This window comes from Canis lupus, chromosome 14, assembly GCF_003254725.2.
Source record: "Canis lupus dingo isolate Sandy chromosome 14, ASM325472v2, whole genome shotgun sequence".
Classification (NCBI taxonomy): domain Eukaryota; kingdom Metazoa; phylum Chordata; class Mammalia; order Carnivora; family Canidae; genus Canis; species Canis lupus.
This window is the reverse complement of record NC_064256.1, coordinates 22,798,306-22,824,501: the sequence shown is the minus strand read 5'-3', so window position 1 is coordinate 22,824,501 and position 26,196 is coordinate 22,798,306. Positions and strand designations below refer to the sequence as shown.

Genomic DNA, 26,196 nt, shown 5'->3' with positions numbered 1-26,196 from the left:
GGGGGGCATGGTCATCTAGTTTCATTGCTGTTGATTGTTTGAAAGGTGAAAAGTGGTCACTAGATTTGACAACATCGTCATTGTGACCTTGACAAGAATCACATATATGCACACAGAACACACAGACACACCACGCTCACAGAATAAAACCTGGAAAAAATCTTAACAATTGATGAATGGGGGTGAAGGGAATATGTGATATATTTGTATTATTATCATAATTTTCTGTATGTTTGAAATTACTTTATAATAAAAAGTATAAAACAGAGACAATGATGAGAAAGAAAATGAAAACAGAGCACAATTGGCAATACTTTTGAAAATGAGGTCCGTAGAGATTGAGCAATAGAGTGATATGTGTGATTAAGAAGTTTCTTTTTAAAGAATTATTTGAGAGAGAAGGGGTGCCTGTGTGGCTCAGTCAGTTGAGCATCTGCCTTCAGCTCAGGTCATGATCCTGAGGTCCTGGGATCAAGTACCACACTGGGCTCCATGCTCAACAGGGAGCCTGCTTCTCCCTCTCCCTCTGCCTGCCACTCTTCCTGCTTGTACTCACTCTGTGTCAAATAAATTAAAAATATATTTATTTGAGACACAGAGAGGGATGGAGGAGCAGCAGAGGGAGAGGGAAAGAGACACTTAAGCAGTCTCTGCTGCTATCTTATGACCCCTGATATCATGACCTTGAGATCATGACCTGAGCTGAAACCAAGAGTTGGAGGCTGTGCCACCCGGGTGCCCTAAGGAAGGTTTTCTTAAAAATGGGAGAGATTGTATGTATGTGTGTATGTACATATATTGTATGCCAATGGAAAAGATCTAGTGAACAGAAAGCAATATTCATGATGCCAAAGAGAAAGCGATTGCTAGAGGCATGCCTGTGATATTTTGAATTAGAATGGGTTTCTACTAATTCCTCTCCAATCCAACACAAGAAGCTATTCTACAACATCCTAAAGGGCATCTGGCCATTTACACTCTGCTTAGACACTCCAGGGAATGGAAACTTTGTACCTGTCTTATATGTTTCCTAGTAGCCTTGTAGCAAATTCGAGAAGCTTTGTTCCTTTTTCAAAAGAAAACTGTCAAATCCAAATACCTCATAATCATGTAAACTTCTGAAAGTCTTCTACTTTTCCCGGCAGTCCTACCCTACAGAGATTGTCAGTGTTTGCAGTTTGATGTGTAGCTTCCATATTTTCAACTAGATGTATAAACACACACATATACAGTGCAACAGCCTTTAAAATAATTTTATACGTTATTTTCCCAACTTGCTCCCCCCCTCAGTAAATAGAGCATGAATGGGCCTCCAAATCAATACATAAAGATTTACTATACTTTTTAGCAGTTTCATAGTACTTCATTACCTGAATGTGACAATTTTATATATCTGCTTAGATATGCTGCAGAGAACATTCTTGTACTTTCCCATACTTGTGCTAGCATTTCCATTTCATTGTGCTTTGAAAGGCTTATTCTATAGCTATAATTGGTAGGCTTTCCTTCTTCATTCTGAACTGAAATCTGTCTACTTATGAATTTTTCTGCTGCTGCCACTCCTTTTATGCTATTTTCTACTTCACTGTGAGCACAAGTTTAGGCATATAAAGACTTGTGAATATTATTTCATTATACATATGTTTGTCTCTTTTACTGGCCCTTGCATGTTTTCTTGCTTTATCCTTGAAGCAAGTGTGATGCAATTAAAACTTGAGTTAACTTTATCAATAACTGAATTTCTTGAAACATATGCTTTTATAGGAGACTATGAGTTTGTGGATGTTTTCATATTGCTTCAATTCTGTTTCTTGGCCTGAGAGATGCCAACCGCATCTGTGTGTTCTGTGGTAGAGTAAGGTTGATTGTTAGGTTGTCATTGAACTGCTTAAGAAGACAGTTTAGAGGAGTTTTGCAGGGAAAAATCAAGAGGAAAGTTGCCATATATGTGTAAGCTCTGCCCCTTTGAAACTAGCATCTGAATCATTAGGAATAGTTTCTATCATGTTGAGTTGGAAGCAATGAGAAAGGAAAACAAGGCATATAAATGAAAGAGACTGAGAACTGTCTATAGGAAGTAGGCCCTATTGTACTTTTATCCCCCCAGCTTTTTCCAATTAATGTAATTTTCTTTATTTTGTTTTAAAAATATATTTGGATAGCCTTATCATTTCTATATTTTGAAAAACAAATTCATTATTTTCAGCCTTTGTTTTAATTTTTTTTATTGTGGTAAGAATACTTAACGTGAGACCTACCTTAACAATCTTTGAAGTGTACGGTACAGTATTGCTAACTATAGGCAGTATGTTATGCCGCACATATTTAGAACTTACTCATCTTCCATAACTGAGACCTTATTTCCATCGAACAACATTTCATTTCCCCCTCTTCACCCCTGGCAGCTACCTATTTTACTCTGCCTCTATGACTTTGACTATTCGGTCATCTAACCCTGGGTGATCATGCAGTATTTGTCCTTCTGTGGCTGGCTTGTTTCACTTAGTACTCCTGTGTTCACTGTGGCACTATTCCAACAGCCAAGATATGAAACAACCTAAATGCCCATCAAAGCACAAATGGATTAAGAAAATGTGAAATATCCACACAATAGAATATTATTCAGCCTCCCCAAATTGGAGGAAATTCATGCCATAAGGAACAATATAAATCAACCTGGAGGACATTATGAGAAGGGAAATAAGCTTACCCTGCTTTTACTCAAAGAATTCATGGGTCTCTAGATATGACTTCTTTAACTCCCATATCATATCCAGAAAGAGACACATAGAAGAACTAATGTTGTGAACCCTCTGGTGAAAGACATTCTCTGAGAAAGCAATCAGTTAGTTGTTAGTCCTTTTTGTGCTTTTAATTCCTGGTAGAGGAAATCAGTTTCTAGAATGTCACTGTTTCTCAGTAGTTATAATCCTTTTGATAGGTAATAAAAGCAGGAGGCCAATACAGAGGCACAGGTCCAAAATTCACATCTCAAATATAAGCATTTAAAAGCAGAATTTCCACTATGGTTTTTTGATGTCAGTGTCAATGATGCCTCCATAATTTCTCCATGGGAGGAGCAGCAATTGAAGAGCCAGGATGGCTGGGGACTGTTGGCATAGCAGGCAGTGTGCTTATGTTGGCTTAGAAGTCACTGGTGTGGCCACAGAAGACCATGGGATAAAGTGGGGGGTGGGGGGCATTCACCTTTTGGTCTGTTCTTTGGTGCACCACAGGAGTTAACAGCTGTCACCAAACCTACTGACAGGAAATATCATACCCTGGGCCTAAGGATAGACCTGGCTGAAAGTCTCATTGGTATCTTCTTTTTGGTAAAATTAAACATGTCACATACAGTCTAAATAAGTTTTTCTTCCCCCAGAATCATAGAGTGATGATATAAAGTAAACATCATCTTTACCAGCATTCACACCAGAAGTGTGACAGTCAAGACACATTCATTTTGACAGCTGGAGCTGCTACCTCCTGCTTCTACCAAAAAGGTAGCCAGCCTCCATATCCACTCCATCTAGCTAGGTCTGAAATGCAGGGACCTGAAACAGGTACCTTAGGAGGTAGAAAGACAATTAAGATGAAGTGCCTCTACTTTGAGAATTTAAGGACAGAAAGATGTGTGCACCCAAACCCGCGAGGAGACATATACCACAGAGGTGTGGGCTGATGTGGGGGTTTTACTTGTGATTGGGGTGAGAGTGGGTCAGACAAGACCCCTTGGATGTGTTTGGTGGGCTAGAACTGGTCCACAGATGAGATGAGGACACTGGGAGGGACACAGAGAGGACATGAAGATCAGAACATAAAGAGAATCCCAAACCTGGGCACTGGGAGAGGAGTCAGAGAGGGAAAAAGGCAGAAAGCAAAGCAGGCTTGCCTGAAGAGAATGTCTATACTTGATAGATTTGGTTCTGACTTGGCTAACAGGTGGAAAGTTCTGGAAAGCAGATATAAAGTTAGGGCCAGAGCATAGAGACTAGGGTGAGACTGGGGCTAGAGAAGTAGAGATTATCCTCAGAAGGTCACCACTGATGCCATGGTAGTAGACAATACTACAGAGGATAATACTAAAACAAAAGGAAGGACCATGGCAGACATCCACCTTGAGGGCACCAAGGGTTCAGAGACAGACTCTAGAGAAGTGAAAAACAAGCTGACAATGGCAGGAGGGAAACCAGGAGCCTACAGCCTACACTGTGCAGGTGGCCAGGAAAGGGAGCATTCCAGAGTCCTCCGTCTCTAGCCGAGGCAACTGCCATAAAGCTGACCTTGTCTCTTTGTATCCTATCATGTGTGCTGCAGGGATATCCACATGCCATACAAGATTTTCATGAAACTTGGCAGGTTTTACAAAAGGCTATTTAAGCAGAAAAAGTTAAACATGTACAACTGAGTTGAGCTGGCAAGACCCCTAGAAGCCATGATGGGCTTTGCACTATGACCTATCGATGTATTTAATTCTAACGTTTATATTAAGAACAACCTTATTATTGGAAAATGGGACCAGATCCTGCAATCAGATGGAAGATCGGAACAGCAACACACGTGTCCACCAAGCAATCAAACAGTCCAGTTAAGTGGCTTGACCGTTGCTGAGATTCTTTGGGAATATTTGTGCTAATTGTTCAACCATGTTAACATCTGCTAGAAGACAGAGACAGAAAACTGGAAGCAGAGACAAAAAAGTTTAACGAAATGATTAGGGGGAACATATGCCCAAATTGAGCACATTTGGCCGTGCCTGTTGTGAGCTGAGCAAGGTCAATTCCAACATTTAGATTTGTCAGGTTCTTTATGGTGACAATTGGTAGCCTCTAAAGATTAGAAATTGGCAGGAGTTACTTGCTTCCTCCTAGACAACCTTGCTATCAGGAGTCATATTTTTAATTAAACCAAGTTTCAGAGAGAATTGTACCCGATATTCAGCTACTCATTACCAAGAAGGCGCTAAAGCATGGTCCAAGTTCCAATTGTCTTTTTTTTTTTTTAAAGCACTTTGATAAGCTCTTTGCATAAAATTATTTCTCTGAGACAAATATACCCATATTCTCATGATTGGATCAATTAACCTTTTAGATCAGTGAAGGGACTCTTCATTATGGGATGGGGGTAGGAGGCACCTGTTCTGAATGAGTTCTAGAATTAGGGTGCTCTTCCAAAAGTATTTGGCTGACTCTCATTCCCATCCATGCAAGGGGTGAAGTACCTGCATGACATTTCTATCTATGACAGATCTTGACTACCTCTTATTTTCCCAAGGGTAAATTGTTTTTCTCATCCCTCTGGAGCAAATTCAGATAGTAAGAATTGAAGCACAGGCCAGTACCACTGATTATGGTATTTCAAATGTTACTTCTGCATCCCTACAGTATAAACTAAATTACACATACACATTCTCATGATACTATCTAAACTAAAGCATGTGAAAGTAAATTACAGAAAATATAACAATTATCTTGCTTTTCACATAAATATAGGTAAAAAGCCAATGTGGTAGGCTGAATAATGTCCCCCAAAGATGTTCATGTCCTAATACCTAGAGTCTATGAATATTGCCTTCTATGGCAGAAGAAACTCTGCAGATGTGATTAGGTTAAGCATTTTGAGATGGAGATGTTATCCTGGATTATCTGGGTGGACCCTGAGTGTGATCATGAGTGTCCTTATAAGAGGAGGGAAGAAGGAGAAAAGACTATGGAAGAGGTGATGTTATGGTGGAAATAAGGATAGAGTGGAGGAAGATGGACGAAGGGGCCACAAGCCAAAGAATACCAATGACCACTAGAAGTTGAAAAAGTCCAAGAAACAGTTGCTCCCCTCAGAGGCTCCAGGAAAAAGCAGCCCTGCCAATACCTTGGCTTTAGCCCAGTAAAACTGATTTTGTACTTCTGATTTCCAGAACAGTAAGAGAACAAATTTATGTTGTTTCAGCCACTAAATTTGTGGTAATTCATTACAGTGGCAAAAGGAAATGAATATAGCCATCAATATGGATGTCAGCAGCATTTTGGTCCAGCTCATGCAAGTTTCCATAGGAGTTGTTCAGAAAACCCTTGCCATACATGGCTGACACTACTTAGGTTTTGAAAAAGACCCTATATTATGGGCCATGGAGAGGAGGAGAGGAACAAACGATGCAAGTTTTAAACCATTTTTAGGGACAGACCCCAAACAAGTCCCTGAATCTGTAAAAAGTAAACCATCTCTGCCTCTCACTGGACACAATAGGACTAGATCACCATTTGAATGAGAATCAAGTATAATGAAGCCACATTGTTCCATTTAAGCCCATTGGTACTGTAGCCTGGCCAGGTACCAGGTGATCCTGGGCTGTGCTCCCGCAGAAGGCTCGCTGGCTAACACATAACTTACGCATGGATTCCATTCCCTGCACAAGCGTTATGCTGCATTAGCCCATGTTAGAGAAGCTAACATATCAAAATGGGACATTAAGTTAGAGGAATTCAATTCCACAAAAGAAAGGATTTTTAAGAAACTGGAGGCTCTTGATTTTCAGGCTAGAGATGGAGAAACTGCCAGGCTTCTACTTTGTGCCAAGACGGAACTGAGGAAAGAAAGTCAGCAGAGGCTTTGGAGGAACTGCCTTTGGAGAGAATTACTGTTGGAAGCATAGAGGTGAAATCAAATACAATCCGAGGAAATGGGGAGGGATTGCAAGCCTTGGTTTTATCATTTACATACTTGCCCCCAGGTTATTCTAGCAATTACCTAAGACTATGTCTAGCTCTCTTATTGTGTGGCTCAGTCCTTTTCCGTGGCAGGTGCTAGTTGTAACATGAGAATGTGATGATGGCGATTCAGGAGGAAGGGATAGGTTTCAAAATGCCAGACCATTGGGTCGTTCTAGGGGCCTCTGGGCAAGCGCCTTCGATCTACATGTACAATTTTATGTACTCCATGGGCCACCAAGAAAATACCATTTTTCCTTCTAAAGTGAGTTACTGTGTCCTTCATGAAGCCTAAGAAAATAATCCCTTTCCATACAAGATGGTTTGTGGATTTGAGGCCAAATACTTCTATAACTAATCGGCCAGGTCACCATATCTTGCTCACTCTGCCATTTACCCATTAAGTCAACATCTTAATACAATACTGGCTTCTTTCTTTGAGCTGCTTTTCTTTCCAGGCCTGCTTCAATAATATTGTACCCCCTACCTTCTAAATTTATCAAAATCTACGTTCTCTTATGTAACACAGTAAAATTATCAATGTTGGAAAATTACCATTGCTTCAGTACTGTTTATAGACGCTGTTCATTTTGCCCCATGTTCTATTAATTCTTTTTACTTTTTAAAAGACTTTCTTATTTTAGTAAAAGACTATTTATAGAAAAATTCAAAAAAAAAAAAAAAAAAGAAAAATTTACCCTTTTAAGTGTGGACAGTGTTATAAGTTCCAGCAAATGCATAGGACGCCTCTGACGGTCTGGGCTAAGGAAGGTTTCCTGACCCTTCCCCAAGTAGTGGGGCATCTCTAAAAGTCTATGATCCATGCCTGCAAGTTTTATCCTGTTTCCTTTCCTCAGCTCCCAGGGGTCATCTGTGCCCTAAAGGTGACAATGATTGCTGTACTTCCTCAACAGCTTCAGATTTTTGTCCCATAGATGGCTTTGTGCCTTTTGCTGGGGGTTAGCTCCTTCCCTCCCCTGGGCCTGAGCCACTAGGGAAGTTTTGGGAGTCACTCTGCTCCCAGTCTCTCCTATGAGCCCTGGTGAGGTCCCCAAAGGACCTGTGAGTGGATATAAAGTCCCCTGTGTCTGAAGCTCCCAGGGGTTCTGACCTCTCACACTGGCCCACACTCAGCCTTTAGCGATTGGTTAGGAATTTTATCTGAATTCCTCTTACCAGCCTGCATGATATCTGTTGTTTCCAGAAGGTAAATGCCCAAGTCTTGTCTCTCCTTAAGAGGATCCTTTGTTTCCTTAGATTTTGAGTCAGTTGGCTACCCTACAACCACAGGTCTATGATGCACTCAAAAAAAGTTGTGCTTTCATAGATTGATTAGCACTTTTTGTTGTGGATTTAAGAGTGAAAGCAGAGGGACACCTGGGTGGCTCAGCAGTTAAGCGTCTGCCTTCAGCTCATGGAGTCCTGGGATTGAGTCCCTCATTGGGCTCCCTGCATGGCACCTGCTTCTCCATCTGCCTATGTCTCTGCCGCTCTCTCTGTGTCTCTCATGAATAAATAAATAAAATTAAAACAAACAAATTAAAGAAAACATGAGAGCAGCCTTTTCTAGTTTCTATGCCCTCAAGGGAAGGCAGAAGTTTTATTTTATAGTTTTGGATCATCCATCATTTTGATTTCTTTTCTTACTGCACCTTAATTACCTGAAAGATGAAAATGATCACATCTGTAGCAGGATGGATCTAAGGGTGAGAGACAGAGTGGTTGAGAAGCTGGGTTTGAATTTTAGATTTAATTATACCTTCAGACAGACAGGTTCTTTCCTGTAGTTGCTTCTGACCCAGGCTGAAAATAATTGTGTATCATTTTCCTGAGACTTGTAAGGAAAAAAATGGTTGGATAGCATTCACCTCTGCCAAATTAAGGAGCTGGCTCACTGTTGGCCAGATAGTACACTCTGAAAGTTATAGGAAGGCTTCAAGTATTTTGAAGGGAAACTGACAGAAGAAAAAAAAATGGTCTTTTTGTAGGGAAACCCAGCTGCCTGGAATAGCTACAGCGTGAACAATTATATCTAAAATGTCTATAATGTGAAATAATGCAAAACAAATTCCTGACTGTGAAGCTGATCCTAACACAATAAGTGGCCACTTTGAGGTTTTCCCCTCAGGGCCTGGCAGTGAAGCCACAGTAGCTTTTATGTTTGCTAGGAAATTGTATAAATTCTTGAAGGAAACTAGTTAGTCAGAAATATTTATTGGACATATATATTAGCTGTTACAGGATCCAAAAGGTTGTAAAAAAATTATTATTTTGAAGAATTGTCAGAAAGGTGTCAAGCTCTTTCTGGACCCACTTGTCTGAATGTGCGATTCTCAGTGACAATTCGCCATCACACCCCAGGCCCAACTGCTTTGTTTGTCACGCTGTTCTGTCCTACGGGCTGGGACACAGCCAGCTATACAGCCTTTTCTAGTGTTCTCTCTCGAACCTTTAATCCCCTCCTGCCTATCTGGGAAACCTTCTGAACCCTGAACTCAGGTCCCAGGGATCGCAAGCATCTCCCTGACAACCTCAAGTTACCTTTCAACCAGGTACCCGGTTGAATGAAGTTGTCCTACTTACCTCTGCAAAAAAAAAAACTCTGAGGAAACTAATTTATGCCAAAGTATCATTTACTGACACATCTTTCTTTTTTTTTTTTTTTAAATTTTTATTTATTTATGATAGTCACAGAGAGAGAGAGAGAGAGAGGCAGAGACACAGGCAGAGGGAGAAGCAGGCTCCATGCATCGGGAGCCTGACGTGGGATTCGATCCCGGGTCTCCAGGATCGCGCCCTGGGCCAAAGGCAGGCGCTAAACCACTGCGCCACCCAGGGATCCCCTGACACATCTTTCTTAAGAGGATATCTTTCTTATAATTTTTTCTTTTTTTTTTTCTTTTTAAATTAGAACAGAGAAGGCAGATTCTCAGGCAGGTATCTCCCCCACCATCCTCCATATGATTCTGTGAGCTGGCCACACATTCTGTATATAGACAGATCCTTCTAGCCTTCATTTTCTAAATGAGGCTGCACATCCACTCCCAGAGCATGTTTGTCGGCAAGTGTAATGAGGTTGGTCTGTGTTCCACATTTTCCTGTCTATTTCTCTTCACACCTGTGTTCAAGCTGTTTAATCTTTGGAAACAGAACAGATTTTTCTCCTCTCCTTTCTCCTTCTTTTTTTTTTTTAAGATTTTATTTATTTATTCATGAGAGACAGAGAGAGAGAGAGAGAGAGAGAGAGAGGGGCAGAGACACAGGCAGAGGGAGAAGCAGGCTCCATGCAGGGAGCCCCATGTGGGATTCGATCCTGGGACTCCAGGATCACACCCTCCAGGATCACGGGCTAAAGGCAGGGGCTAAACTGCTGAGTCACCCAAGGATCCCTCCTTTCTCCTTCTTGAATCTCTAGCTTGGACTCTGAATGTTGATGTACTGTCTCCAGCTTACTTCACTGGCACCAATCCCAATCTAGGGTTCTGGGCTCTCTGTAGCACCATGTTTCCTGGTGGGAAAAGACTCTTCTCTCTTGACTGTGAACTGAATAGAGAAGACCAGTGATCCCTGCCAGTCTTCTGTCACCACTAAAGCAACTAATACTGGGGGCACTTCTTCAGGGTTGAGTCTCCTCAGATAGGCCTGAGACATCCATGCACAATACTGCATGTACCTTTACTGTGGGCCCACGCTACCATGGCACTGTGTTTGGCTCAAGAATGACCAAGGTGAAAAAGACTCAGTGAATGAGCTCTCCACAACCTGACCTTTGTAAGGAACTTGGTCTGAGTCCTCTAGAGCTGAATTGAGGCAAAACTGTAACACCATAGCTGCTTTCCATTTAGAAATACAACATGGCAGAGATGAAAAGGACCTAAAAGTTCAGCTAAGTCGATCCACTTCATTTCTTTTTTTTTTTTTTTAAGATTTTATTTATTCACTCATGAGAGACAGACAGAGAGAGAGAGAGAGAGGCAGAGACACAGGCAGAGGGAAAAGCAGGCTCCATGCAGGGAGCCCAATGTGGAACTTGATCCCAAGTCTCCAGGATCATGCCCTGGACCGAAGGTGGCACTAAACTGCTGAGCCACTGGGGCTGCCCCGATCCACTTTATTTCAACAAGAGTCTCCAATTATATTTATACTATATTGTACCTCTCTGTATAACATTTGTTTTAATGAAAAGGTTCCCTCCTAGGGATGTGAGCAAGTGTGCAAAGATATTTAAGATAGTATTCACTGAAGTATTATTTGCAATTGAGAAATATGGGAAACAACCTAAATGTCCATCACTAGGATAATGGATCAATTATACTCTAGTTATTTAATGGCACACTGTAAAGCAGAGAAAATTAACAAACTAGAACTATGTATATGTACACAGATATATTTCAAATAGGTAATGCTGAGATTTAAAATATAAATTGGATACATAGATATACCTCTTCTTTGAAGTTTAAAATATGAAATATTGTCTTAGACTATATATATGTAGTTAAAGCATAAAAACATGGATATGAGTGATGCATATCAATTTCAGTGACAGATGTCCCCTCTTCTTAGGGGAGGGGATTGGGTACCTCAGGAGTTTCAAGGGTATCTTTACCATCTCCTTTTTAAATATGGTAGTATATAAATATTTGCCTTTTTCAGTATACATTTTGCATGTCTAAAATATTTCATTATAATACTTTTAAAAACAAAGGGTTCTGTTGATTTTTAAAAGTTTGGAAGCCAATGAGTTAGGAAGGGGGCTGAGGAATGCTGATACTCAAAGTTGCAGTGGTCTCCAAGCAAGCCTCTTGCTCCTCCAGGCTCTCCTTCTAGATCCCATCCTGCCTTCTAGAATAGTGGTTCTCAAGCCCTAGCAAGCCTGTGGCAAAATGCATATTTTACCTCTAACCCCCACCTGGATTCTCAATTCGTTGTCTGAGGTTTTCATTAAGTGTATAAGTGATTCTAGTAGGTATAGTCAGGGTACCTTTGAGAAAGATGTTCAAAGTGAGCAAATGAAATCCCAGTAGCTCATTGTCACACAGCTTTGCCACAGATTCATTGCTAACAATGATTTAGAGGTAAGCAGAATCAGAACTGCGACTTCGTGTAGTAGACGGATTATTTCTGCTTCGTGCTCAACCTCATGAAAGCCCTTTAAATCTGTGTGGAGACAGGGGTCTGGGAGTGGGAGAAAAAAGTTGAGGTAAGGGATGGGGCAGTTAAAAACAAGTCCTGCCATGAAAACATTTTTATTTTCTGAATTAAGGATGTACTAAATAAATAGATCCATGGTACCAACGATCAGGGCTGCAACTAACAGTCTATGGTAATTATATAAACAGCTCCTTGGCATTTACTGGGGAGAGATGCAGTTATATCCTCTTTTCCTCCACTAATAAGACAATACATGCTTTTAGCATATCAAAAAATATAGAAAAATGTAGAGAAGATCATAAAAATCACCATTCCTATCACAACTGAAATAACAGCTGCCTGTTATTTGTGAACTGGTTTATAAAATATTCATAGTTTGAAATTGCCCAAGGTGGGAGTAATTATATCACAGAAACAGGCAAATGCTGTCAACTAGCTCCTTCACTTCTACCCCAGATTCAGAAGTTCAACTTTTACTAGCAAAGAATTAAGCCCATCTGACATATACAGTCCCCCTCCCCAATTTAGATAATGCTACAATATGGTTTTGAAACTGCAAGTATATATCTGACTCAAAGAATTTTCTGAGTTATCTTGAGAAATTAATGGGATGATCCCTTTTTCATACTGTGTAGGGGGAGCAAGGACCTCAAGGCTTTCCAGGGCCAAAGGGCATGACAGGCCGTGGGCTCCCTGGCCAGAAGGTAAGTATTTCTGGACCTTAGAAAAATGCTTAGGTTTAGGATCTCAATAGCTTATTGTGAACTTTGGAAGAGCTCTCATACTGGTCATTCATCATTACAGCTCTCATAGGAAAAAATCCATTTGAAAGCAAATCCTTATGCATTTCCTTTCCTAACTATAAACATGTTTACTTTATAAATCTCATTTTCTTCATCCTTGAAAGCCAGCTGAAAAAGGACTAAACCCTTACAACATACGACGTAAAAGACACCAGATAACTCTGGTGTAAAGTTTTATAATAGTTGAACTTCCTGAAGGCAGTGAGCTGACCTAATAGTGAATCAAGGTCTCCTTACATTGTGATCTATGCTTCATCATGAATTAGTTTATGGAATCGGGCTGGGGGTAGAGGTGGGGGGGATAATATAAATATCATGCCTGTCCCTTTTTTTCCTATAGTATATTTGTATCAACCAGAACCACAGGTCTTCAAAAGCTACCACTTGCAAATGAAGTAAATTTTAGAGTTTTTCTTATTTGGCTTTAATATTTACATTCTAACCTTGTCTTTTTTCTGTATTCTAAAGGGAGAGCATGGAGAACAGGGCACTGTGGGAAAGAAAGGCGATAAAGGAGAAATTGGGGAGCCTGGATCCCCAGGAAGACAGGCAAGCAGTGATTTTTAAAGTCTTCCTGTGATTTTATACACTAACCAGTTCCAACTATATTGACTGTTACTCTTCTTCTGCTAAGTAGGGGTTACAAGGACCAAAGGGAGACATAGGACTTACAGTGAGTATCCATCCTAGAGGGTAATTGAGGGTTTGTGGTTGCAAAATTATTACAATCATGTTTTAGCTTCAGAAGTGTGAATTCTTTTGACACAGAGTTCCAGTTGCTATTTAATGATAGCACTACTACAAGCCCAGTGTCGACTTAGATGCATGAGGTAATTGATCTGAGCATGAGAGAGATAATACTAGGCAGTCCTTACCCAGCCTTGAGGTGGTGGGTGACTACTCCCCTGTGACCCCTGCTAGATAGGGTAACAAGGACTTAAGCTGTATAAAAGTAGGCCAAACAGCCGGACGACTTACTTTACATGCTCCTTCTCATTTCCAAAGTGGGGCAGGGGCACTCTCTGTTTCCTTGAACTAGCTTCTTTAGGAAGTGCTCTGAGGACAACAGCCATCACAAATGGGGATTACTTTAATGCACTAATTCACTTACTCAACAAAACTTGTGAGGCATTGGCAAACTTTTCCCTATTCTCCCTACACCATTGCAAATAAAAAGCTGACTCTTCTAGCTCCCACTGGGTGGAAAGTTCTAGAATTTCTGTAGCAAAGTTTACTTCTTCCTTTTTCATTGAAAGGCACTTCATCTTCTGGAGTGGAAAAGCAATAGGAACCTTCTCTTTTTTCTTCTTTTTGGTTTTCCAGTGGGTCATAGCCTGGAGATGCTGACCCTATGTGCTGTGCTAAGCAAGTCTAGGTGTAAGGGGTGGGAGTACAAGTAGTGAAGGTAAGACACAAGAGCTGGGCATATGACAAACAGATCACACACTTTTTTAGGGCTTATTTGCCTTTTTCTCTTTGTTCTTCCTCACCACAAGTGAGATACCCCAGGTGCCTACAGCATATGAAATAGCTACATATGTATCATACATAGCTACATACGTAGGGTATCATACATAGCTACATACGTAGGTAGGTTCCCCACCCCCAACACCAAAGTAGCAGGGAGAGTGTCTGTAAAATGCCACGAGGAACAGTCTCCATAGTTTCTCCCCTCCCTCCTATCCCAGTGTGGAGAGGACTAGGTTTCCTTCATCCATTCATTTGTTCACTCATTTCACCAACATTTATTGGGTGTGTATTCCAGGTTGGACTCTAAGACAGGCAGGGGCGTAGTAGAGAGTAAGAGGCTGTTTCTGTGGATTCAGTTGCTCACAGCCCATTAGAAAAAAAAAAGACAAGCAGATATTCACCTATTGTTTGATAAATGCTATGATAGGAGTAGATACGTGGATCCAGAGCAGACAAAAGAATGTATGATATTTGGGGTCAACTTAGGCTTTTGTTGCTTGTGTAGAAGATTTTTAACCAAGAAATGAGGATGTTATTCTTCTGGCCTTGTTTTTCCAGATTCTAGAAAAGAGACTAGCAGGGAAGGATGAGTAAAGGAAGAGAGAATTTATCTGAAATGAGAATCTAGTATGTGACTGGTACTGTGTGAGGCTCCTTTGCATCAGTGGCACCCTTACCTAGTACTGTAAGGTGCCTGAGGCTCATGTTGTAGAGCACCAACACAGACCTTTAGTGCTTCTTCAGCTGTACCCCTTCCCTTGCCCTGGGTGAGGAGCCCTTAGGGCCAAGGAGAGTGACCACCTTGAGCACATGCACCCTCTATCTATATGCTGGATACACAGGATCCCCACATTGCCTGTCTAAATAGCCTGAGAGGAAAGCTGACAGCACTGGCTTGTGTGCATAGGTCCCCCCAAAAGGTGGACAAAGAAAAAGGCAAGTGTTTTCAGGGAATGTGGACAGAGCTCAGAAGCAAGGAATGAATGATGGACCAGCCCCCGTGCAGTGTGGAAATGGTGGGGAAGGGGGTGCAATGAGAAGGGCACAGGCTGTCAGCCACAGCCCTCTTTTGCCTAAGACTTCACGTTAATCTACACGATAGCTTTGTCAGGTAGGTATTGTCATCTCTACTTCAATGAAAGACATGCTACGTCAGAAGAGTTTGAGCCTTTCACCTCAAGTCACCTTGCTAGCCAGTAGCAGAGCCCTTGTAGCGGGAGCTGACTTGTCTGGTACCAAATCCAGGCTGCTCCCCCATCAATGCTGTTCTTAGAAGGCTTCTTTCCTCTTCCCACCCACCTTCTCTCCCTGACCAAATATATCTCCAAACAGCTGTCAGTTGTAGATTCATTCCAGAGTAGCAAACTACTGTTTTAGGAGGCAAATACCAGTGACAGAGTTTAATGTCATAATAATTCATGCCAGATTGCTTCAAAAAGGCTGTTCTTCCACCTGTCCCTTAAATGTTAGCATTTCCCAGTTTCTGTCCTCAGTCTTCTTTCTCCTGGCCTTCCAACTCTCAGGCAGGGATGGCTGTGAACAGAAGGGGGGATGTATAGTTTGAAAAGGCTAATTTAATATCATAATAAAGTTGTATGGGGAATGAAAACATACTATCTTTATATTACAAACATGGAAAAGAATATGTTTAACAAGTGAGGGTGGGTGGGGACACACTGTTTTAAAAAAGACTGTGAAGCTCTGTTCCATAAAATCTCATCTGCCATCCCCATTTCCACAGCCAGCTGTGGCTTTCCTGAAATCTTTCCTGAAATCTCCCGCCATTCTGAACTGCTCTCTTGAGCACCAAACCTTACAACTTAGTGTCTACTGAACATCTTCAGCTGGATGGATCAATGTATCAGACTCAACCAGGCACTAGCAGAGCCCAATGACCTTCATTAGCTCCCTTCCATTCCTCCCTATCTCAGAGAGTGGGCCAATATCATTTGCCTCCTCTGAGACTGCTTTTCCTGGTCCTTCCTTCCAATTACTCACCAATCTCCTTTATTTTCCCTCTGAAAGATCTGTCCAGGCCAGTCCTTCCTATCCATCACTGCCACCACTGCTCTCTGGTGTCACTTTTCTTCCCTGAACTATTTAGAGACCTCAAATTCCTCCATTGGCTGCCATGATCACCTTTTGAAAACGAAAATGTGATCAGATCTCTTCCCTGCTTAGGGACCATGTGTCTTCTCACTGCCTAAGATAAAGCATACTCTTCAACATGACTTGAAGACCTTCTAGAGTTCATCTGTCTTCCATGTTTCCTTTCATCCTCTCTGCCACATACCTTGTGTCATAAATTTACTCAAGCACTATAATGTACTGTGTGTGTGTACTTCGTCCCCTGCCCGGAATGCTCCTTCTATTCCACCTCTCTCCTCTCCTACCTGCTCATAATTCACCTTCATGGACTGCAGCCCCACCCGCACACTCCCACCCCTGGAAATCCCAGCAGACCAACATGGTTCCTTGGCTCTAATCCAATAGTATATAGCACTTATAAAAACATTTATTTGTTTACTTCTTACTAGACTATGAACCTTTTGATAAGTAAAAATTCAATGCCTTCATCCTTGATGAAAATAGCCAAAGTAGTCATTGAGCAGTTTGAGTGGAAAAAATAAAACTATTTCAGTCAAGTAAAAGCAAAGAATAGGAGGAAAAGATTGATATATGTGAGTACTTAAAGCATTTAGACATAGGCTATCAAAACACATTCAAAAGAATTTAAATGCAACTTTGATATATAAATTATTCTTACAAGTCAATGAAAGATAATTATCTTAATAGAAAAAATGGACAAAGTACATACAAAGAATTTGCACAAGAGGGTACAACTTGGAAACATGCATATGAAAAAAATTTAGCCTAAGAATTGCTTCAGTATAATTTAAAACAATGTGCTATCTTGTTCTATCAAATAGCAAAGATTATACAATAATAATAACCAGTATTGTATGTCTAAAATAAAACAGGTTTTCTTATACACTGCTATTAGAGGCATCAGTTACCTTTCTGAAGGTCACTGTGGCAATATGTATCAATTTATAGTAAAAAACACAATTAAAATAAAATGCCCTGAATATTTTCTGTGCATGCTTCTGTTAAGTCACATCACTAGCGATGTCACCTTTACCCCAGTTCTGTCATTAAAGATTTTTTTTCTTTAAAACTTTACTTTCACAACTGTTAAATTTTATCTTCCTAGATGAGGTTTTGCCTCCTTCCTGTTGAAATTTTTGGGCTTCTATTCAGTTAATCATTCTGGTCAGCTTCCTGTCTTTGGCAAATATAGAATTCTGTTTTCTGTTGTCTCATTCCAGTTATTTGTATATGTGCTACTCCGGGCAAGGCATTGGCACACTGACTTCTATCCACCTCACCTCGGGCTCTTTTGCTGGAGCTTATGGTGGCAGGAGCAGGAAGGAGCACTTAGGAATGTGGGAACATTTCATGGAAGTGCCAAAGTGAAAGTATTAGAAACCTAGGGAGGGGATTTGCAAAATTGGACAGTGGTAGAGAAAGGGAAGAAATAAACTGTAGAATGAATTCTCTTTTGGCCCTTGTCTTGATTGCTCAGAACATGTGGGTTAAATTGTGTAACTGATTGCATGCATCTCCCATACCTTTGTAAATAGTACTTTATGGAGTTGGACCCAAAGAGTTCTGTGTGCATAGCCTCATTTGATCTGCACCATCACCCTGAGACACAGGTACTGTTAGGTTATCTAATGCCCAAGGTCACACAGCTGATACGTGCTGGAGCCACAATTTGAACTCTGAAAGTCTGAGCTATGACATTTCACAACTCAAACATATTTCAGTCATTGATATATTACAGCCAACTTTTAACTTCTGTGCTATTTATTTCCTTCAGCCAAAGAATGAAAGCAAGTGGCCCAATGCTGATTGTAATAAGACATAGCTTTTATGACTATAGGAAAAAATATTATGCTCATGTAATTCATGTGTTTTCCTTTTATTCTCCAGAGAGAAGAAGTTATCAAAATTATTTTTGAAATATGTGGTAAGATTTGACCATCAAGAAAAAGAACCATCACTTTAAAGTACCAAAGCTACTATATTCTATGTTAGATAAGTGTGGTTACCCAGATATATATATATATATATATATATATATATATATATATATATGATAAAGCTCATGAGAAAGTTTGAAGCTCATTTGAAAAGTCAATGGGAAACTGAAAGAAGTGGTGACAGGAGCCGTGGGAATCCTGATTTGAAAAAAGAAATCATCTTCCCACGGTGGTTAAGAGTGAAGACACTGGCCCTGGAGTCTGTGGGCAGCCAGGCCTTTTGTGAGCACAGAGCTCATTTGTATTCAGTGACATTTACCTGAGCTTGGGAAGGAAAAAAAACAACAAAGGAAATATGACCACAGGGGCCTAACTGGTATTTGAATCCAGCCTGACTGGTGATTATAATGTCTGTGTTTTTCCTGAAGCAAGAAGTCTTTCTGAATTGAGTTTTGAGCATGATTTCTAGAGTGCATTTCATTTCAAAGGCAAGAGGACATAGTCAGAAGGTCATCTTGCTTCATAGCTCCATCTAAATACTTCTATGGCTAAATACTTTAGACTTAAAATAGAGTTAGCAGAAAGGGGAAGAAAAGAGATTAGCCAAAAGGCAAGAGATTAGTAGAATAATAGAGATGAGAAACTTGTGTGTTTAAAATGGACAGAGGCAGAAATGTCATTGTTCTTCCATAACAGAACCCCTGAACTAGCTTGTCCCCCCAAAAACCTCTGGAAGTTAGGATCCCACCTGGGACTCTGTACAGTGACAAGCCAATTTAGATGTGGCTTCTGAGTTCTAGAAGCCCGGTAAAAATAGCACCAAGTTTCCTCATGGTTTTTTTTGTGGTAGGTTTGTTGGTCAACATGAGGATATGAATAAACCAATGCAGCCCTGTTAGTTCTTATTTCCTGGTGACTCTAACGATTGCTTTGAATGGTAAACCCTAAACAGAAGTTGTTTATTGGCCAGCAGTCTGAGACTATTCTCTTAAAAGGTTTCATTATATGGATGGACTCCTGGCCTCATGGAGCCACCTTTGTCATCTTTATGAAAGACCAAGGACACAAGCTAGAGTAGCTGGGGGCAGCTGTTCTTGTGTACAGTTACGGGCTCTAGTCCTTCCCCTACAATTAAACATTTTCAATCCATCACTTTACCCAGTGAGCAAATATCAATTTTCACATAAGGATATGGTTGAAGACCAAAAGATTATCTGTTGGATTCAGATGAAATACAAATGCTGGAAGGATAAATAGCTAGTTGAGAAGAGGGTTATCTTTTAGGGAGAGAGAGAGAGGAACATAGTCAGGAGGGTACACAGGGATGCTGACCCTTTAAAAAAATTTTTTTTTTTAAATCTGAGAAATTGGCACATCAGTGTTTGGTATTTTATCCTCTACAGTGTTTTGGTGGGTTGTGGTGGTGGTGTTGCAATATATTCTCTTTTAAAAAGTCAGATATAGAAGCCAGAAGAGGGACAGCGATTTGCTGGGTTAACACAGAAGAGGAAGGTACTAATCCAGGCCTCTGGTGGCCCGCTGCCCCTGCTGCTCCTGTCTCTTACAAATCTCATACTAATCAGTGATGTTCTGACTTGGCATTCATGCAGTGCTTCTCTCTCAACATCCATCTTTTAGGTTGTGGGCCCAAATGCAAAGAGACTCCTCTAGAACTGATGTTTGTGATTGACAGCTCAGAAAGTGTGGGGCTAGAGAACTTTGAGATCATCAAAAGTCTCGTGAAGACTCTGTCTGACCAGGTTGCTCTGGACCTTGCTACAGCCCGCATAGGCATAATCAACTATAGCCATAAGGTGGAGAAGGTGGCCCATTTGACGCAGTTCTCCAACAAGGATGACTTCAAGCTGGCTGTGGACAACATGCAGTATCTGGGGGAAGGCACCTACACGGCCACAGCTCTCCATGAAGCCAACCACATGTTTGAAGCCGCAAGGCCCGGCGTAAAGAAGGTGGCCTTGGTCATCACTGATGGGCAGACTGATAGCCGAGATGAAAAGAATCTGACGGAAGTGGTGAAGAGAGCCAGTGACATCAACGTGGAAATATTTGTGATTGGGGTAGCGAAGAAAAATGATCCAAACTTTGAAATGTTCCACAAAGAAATGAATCTAATTGCCACTGACCCAGATAGTGAGCATGTTTATCAGTTTGATGACTTCATTACCCTGCAAGGTAAGACTCAGTGCCAGGGGAAAGGAATTGATCTTGTTCTTCCAAGTACTGCATCACTGGATTATCCTGACCAAAAAATGGAAATCAAGAAGAGGCTGATGAGGCTTATACCAACATTAAATTGAATACATAAACTTCGGAAGGCAAAAAACATTTAGCACTAAGCCTGTTTAGAGAGTACAATCTCTTGTCCTTATTCATTTGGAATAAGTGCTGAATTGGCCTTGGAGGTGATTAACTGGGCTGTCTATGCTCGAGGACATGGTTGAAAAGAAAGGGTAGGGTCTGGGTTATTGCTGAGACTAGTTAATGTTTAAAAAAAATTACCCAACTTACATAAGAGATGAAGGAAGCCAGAGCAAGGCAGAAAAGAACTATGGAATCAAAGTGAATTAAGAAGTGCATGATAAATGAAAGAAAATTATGACCATCTAAAGAGATGAGAAACACAAGCAGCAGGGATTATTTTATTCTAGTCTCTGTTCTAGTCTCCACTCTCTGCTCTTACAAAATATGAAGCTAATGAAGTGTAAACAGGTTGATATCAGGAGCCTATCTTAAAGTACCATATTGTGAATACTCATCATACAGTCAGTGCCAGTCTGATGGGTTTCCCTTTGCTACTTGACGCTGTCACATGAACTGATGCTTCTTCCCAGGGAAGCATTCTAAGACACTGACTCATCTGTGATTGTAACATGGTTGCTAGTGCTTCATGGTGAAGTACATTCCAATTCTTTGGCAGCTGAGAACTCATGGTGGCAGGGGCCACATCCAGCGAGCTTGTGAAGTGGGTAAAATGTATGCTCCACATGTTTGCTTACATTTGGCTTCCATTTGGCCCCATCATTCCTTGACCATCCGTCTGGGAGTGGGGGGTGGTGTGTCCTAGCTCAAACCTTCCTTGCCTCATGCTGTTCCCGGCCTAGTTTGGGCGCTGGCAGCGTGCACCTGAAGGGTAGCGTGCCCTGCTCAGAACCTTCCTGCTTTCTATTTCTCCCTTTCTCTAAGCCTTTTTTCCCTTAACACTGCAGGATGACTGGTGGGCTTAGTGGATATAGTCAGTCTCACTGGGCTGTTACTGTGTTAAAATGACCAGAAATTTTGCACATTTCAGAGACATTGTATTTAATAATTAAAGAGCTTTATCATCTTAACCAGGGGAATTAGTTATTCATTCCAGCCAATGAGGGATATATTTTTGGACTGGCTGGCCTTTTGCTATCTCTGAAACCATAGGTAACTGCCTATTATTACTCCTTATGGGTGGGACCTACCCCTTCCACAGAGTAGTTCAGTTAACCGATGCTTTGGATAGCCAGGATTTAAGTGATTCTTTTGCCTTCATAGGCTGTTGTACATTATTAAATTAAACTGAATTATTTTAGATGGCCTCTTATGGATGATCCCCAAATGCTTGAAAACTTAGTTCACCAAGCAGGTGACTTCAAGCGATGGGAAAGTGACTTTATTTTAACGAAAGCATGGACTATCTCTTTAAACAGTGGTTCGTTTTATCCCCCCTACTTTTCTACTTCTCTTTTAAAAGACACCTTGAAGCAAAAATTGTTTAAAAAAAAGTGTGAGGATTTTGATTCCTACCTCATTCAAGTTTTGGGTTCACCGGCACTTCAACCTGGATTTGGGACATCAGGGGAAGAACTTGGTGAATCCACTCCAGAGCCTCGGAAGGAAATTTCAGAGACTGTAAGTAACTGTCTTGCTTAATTTGTGAGCTTGAAATTGTGTGTTCTGTTTTACGTCAAAGACCATCTTGGCCTGCACTGTCAAGAATCAACTGAGGGATGTGTATTTTCAAGTCCTTGGCTATAAATAGTAGTACTTTTGTCTTCACATTTCTAGTTCTGAAATAGCTCTGGGGCTTATGAGCATGAATATGAGATTTTTAAGTATTTCCATTTTTAAAAGTAATTATTTATTGAATGTTGCAAATAATGTATTTTTTTCCAAATAATATTTTTATAGTATGCCCCAACCACCATCAAAGGAATTGTGTACACTAGAACAGATTAACATGACACACTATTTGAATCACCCAGTTGCCATGCTCTGCAGATCCTTTTGTACCAGGCCACGAATCCCCCTCATCCATCTGTGGTTTTGCTCCCCATTTTGCACCCTCTCAAGTTTCTTCAAAGTGTGCATATGCTCAACCTGCCATTTTCCATGTTCCAAGCTATGTTCTTGCTCATTTAGCTTCTACTTCCTGGGCTCAGAGTAAAGACTGGGTAGGAGGCCATGCATGTATCTGGTACAAGGTGGGTGCTCTGTTTCAGAGCTCATCAACCACACATGCATGAGAGAACTACTTCCTGAATGTATGGAGACAAATGTGACTGTCCTCATAACAAGCTTCTGGGCACTGACCTCAGCCAATCAGGTCAAGAGCAAAGCTTTTTTAGGTGAAAATTGGAAACTCTCTCATAATTACTGGTAAGGGAGTGCTGTGCTCTTTTCCCCACCAAGTTACAAGATCTAGACTGATCTCTACAACACATAAGGACATCCTCTAGCAAGCAGACACACAGGAGTCATGACCCTATTCTGTGTGCTCAGTCAAGTCTTTGTGCTGTCCTTTTGTGAAAGGACATGAAAGATTCATTATGAGCAAGTGCAACAATATTTTAGCATCAGGATTCAGTTAACTGTCTAGTTGGACTAAAGCTGTAGGAAACCTCCAGATCAGTAGTTGAACCCAGGACCATTCAGGAATCAGGCCTATGTTGTCATTCCTAAGGGGACAGACTATAGAACTCACTGGATTTTTATCCTCTGTTCAAAAAGGGGCAGAAAAGTCTATGATATATTTTTATTTAATTAATATTGACTGACTCCAAGATGGGAATTCCAATTAGAGCAACAGAATATTCCTAGATTGTAGATTGAAATTCACATACACATTTATACCACATGGTCTATATCAGGGGTCAGCAAACTCTTTCTATAAAGGGCCACAAAATACTTTGCTGGTCATTTGATCTCTGTTGCAATTACTCGGCTCTGCCTTTGAAGGGCAAAAGCAGCCACAGCCAACACTTAAGTGAACAAACATGGCTACATTTAGATAAAACTTGTTTCTAAAAACAGATGAAAGCTTGGGTTTGGCCCATGGGGTTTGCTGATCCTGGTCTTCACTGAGCATTTAAAAGTAAATTACAGATAATAAAGTACACAGTTTGTCTCCTTCTGAGCATGCAGTGCTCCTGGGGCCTTGCCTACGTGTGTGACCTACCACTTTTGCCCCTGTCCTACTCAATCTGTCCCTTGTGAAGTTCTCCTAGATAAGAGTAGACTTAGGTTTCATCTAGCAAGTGGCACTTAGACCCTGAGCTCTCCTTATAATCAATGCATTCCATAGTATATATTGATTATTTACTGCTTACCAGTGGGTGGTTCTTAAGACACAGTTCCTGCCCAAGAGAAGTCCATGGCCTATCAGGAAGATGGATATATACGAGAATTATTAAGAACTTTAACAAAGCTGTAGATGAAGCACAAGAGACGTTGCAATTAATTTCAGAGTAAAAGAAGGCTTTCCAGAAGAAGTGACACTGAGCTGACTTTTAAGAATAAGTGGGAGTTTCTCATGACAAGAGTAAGAGGAAGGGTATTTCCAGCAGAAGGAACGTGTGGCCAAAGGAGGATTCCAAAAGGCAAAGCATCTCAAGACATTAGGAAAAGTTAAGTCTAATTGGAGCCTGTGGTGAGTGTGGCAGGATGGTGAGTGGTACAGCGGGACAGTCAGGACTAATTATACATGCTTCATGTATCAAGTGAAAAAGCTTGAACTTCATGTGCAGGGCAGGCAGCTGGGAGAAAGCAGAGGAGTTTCTAAAGCAAGCATCATATGGTCATGTCTGGTTTGCAGGAGGAATAATTGTGTTGCAGCACAAAGGATAAATCAGAGGACAGGAGACTGAGCTGAACTGTGAGGTCTTGTACTCATCTGGGTGAGAGAGAATGCAGCCCCGAACTAAGGCAGGGAGGTCAGAATGAAAGCACGCATGGATTGGAAGCCATTTCTGGGGTTGAGTGAACAGGATTTAGTGACTGGATGGACTGGAGGTCAGGGAGAGGTTAGCCAGCTGGGTTTCTAACTTGGATTTGGAGTGAACTGAAACACAGTCTGCTGAGATGGAGACTTAGAGGAGGCAGGGTGGGGGTTTTGAAGGAAAATAACGAGCTTGAAAAAAAAAATAATAATGAGCTTGGTTTGCTCCAGGAAAGCAAAGGTGCCTGAGGCACTCTTCAATGCACTTGTGACACAGAATGAGGAACAGTAAGTACCTTTGCCCCTGGTATCATGACACGGGAAGTTAGATGGCCCTGAGAGACAAGCAGTGTGACCACATTATGGCAGGTGAAGCATTCTAGGAGTTGTGGAGGGCAAAGAGTAAGAAAAGTGCATCCCAAATAGTTTGGATTTAGAACACCAAGAGCCACATAGAGGGAAACTTAGCCTCAGCTAGGTCTTCTCCGGTGCCTCTAACAGAGATAGGGAAGCTTGCAATGGACTTGAGCTTCCTGGATGGCCCTCATCTCTAGACCTTCTCACTCTGGCTCTCTTTGCAGAAGCACCAAGGCAAGACTGGATTTTATTTTATTTTTTTAAAATTATTCATGAAAAACACACAAAGAGAGGCAGAGACATAGGCAGAGGGAGAAACAGGCTCCTGTGGGGAAGCTGATGTGGGACTTGATCCCAGGACCCCAAGATCACGACTTGAGACAAAGGCCACCACTGAGCCACCCAGGCATGCCGGCAAGACTGGATTTTAGACAATGAATGTTCCCAATAGATTTTAGTCTGAACAAATATCTGTGCATGTATATTCACAGTTGTGTTTCTCATATGTTTATATAACGTGTACACACACATAAATACAAAAGCATACTTAAGATCCACCTTTATCTAAAACTATAATTACAGTATCCAAACATGTAAAGTTGATCTGTCCAAGCTTTTCAATTCTCTGATTTTCCCCAAGCCTGCCCTAGGCAATACTGTCAAACAAACCATCTCCGAAGTCCTACTTCCCTTACCGTGTGTCTCTCTTTCCTTTCTGTATTGCCTCTACCACTCCTCACAGCATCTAAATCTGGCTTTCCTTCTTCCTCTTCTTTCTATGGAAATCTGTCCTTAGAGAAAAATCTAGTTATTTATACTTCTGTATGAAATCTAAGTCAATGGGTTTCCACCTCTAGGAAGGACTTACATACAAAGTCTTTTATCATATTGTGGAATGAACTTGAGGTACACTAAACATCTGTGCACAGGTATGTTGGGAAATAGAGCAGGCGGATTTCCCAGGTTCTACTAAATTTGTAACTCTTCAGTAACCCCCTACTCTGTTGTTCTTTCAGGCCAGTCTTGGGAAGCTAAACATGTACATCCATTCTACTCTGTTCCTCTCCTGAAATCTCAGGATAATTTACACGTTGTTTGGAATGTGTTAGGTTTTACATTGTTAATAATTATTTATGTATATACCTCAACTCTCCTAATGGACTTAAATACCTTGAGAATGCGATGTGTCTAATTAAATTTTGTGTCCCACTCATGACTTAAAAATATGCTCCATCTTTCACACAGTACATACTCAGTAAATACTTACTGACCAAATGAGTGCTTTACCAAATGTTAGGCTAACAAAGAAATCTAAAACTTCTTTTCAATGAAAGATATCAATTGTATGTTTAAAAAAATCCTTATCTTTTATGGGAGTAAAAATGTTGGCACTCATGTTCCTTTATTCTTTCTGGGTATAGTCAGGTTAAGATTTCCAAGGTATAAATGGGAGTGGGGCA

General features: G+C 41.0%; 1 protein-coding gene and 1 long non-coding RNA gene across 2 annotated transcripts in view; one reads left to right on the top strand and one right to left on the bottom strand.

Moving 5' to 3' along the window:
- LOC118350567 (uncharacterized) overlaps nt 1–26,196 on the bottom strand; it is a 171,443-nt gene that overhangs the window by 106,367 nt on the left and 38,880 nt on the right. The gene's annotated exons all lie outside the window — the stretch shown is intronic.
- Nucleotides 1–26,196, top strand: part of COL28A1 (collagen type XXVIII alpha 1 chain) — a 162,135-nt gene that overhangs the window by 121,651 nt on the left and 14,288 nt on the right. Inside the window, exons 28-33 of the mRNA XM_025471268.3 lie at nt 12,491–12,559; nt 13,127–13,207; nt 13,296–13,331; nt 18,125–18,161; nt 19,813–20,367; nt 21,917–22,074. Coding sequence (XP_025327053.3) covers nt 12,491–12,559; nt 13,127–13,207; nt 13,296–13,331; nt 18,125–18,161; nt 19,813–20,367; nt 21,917–22,074 — 936 coding nt within the window. The remainder of the gene's footprint in view (nt 1–12,490; nt 12,560–13,126; nt 13,208–13,295; nt 13,332–18,124; nt 18,162–19,812; nt 20,368–21,916; nt 22,075–26,196) is intronic.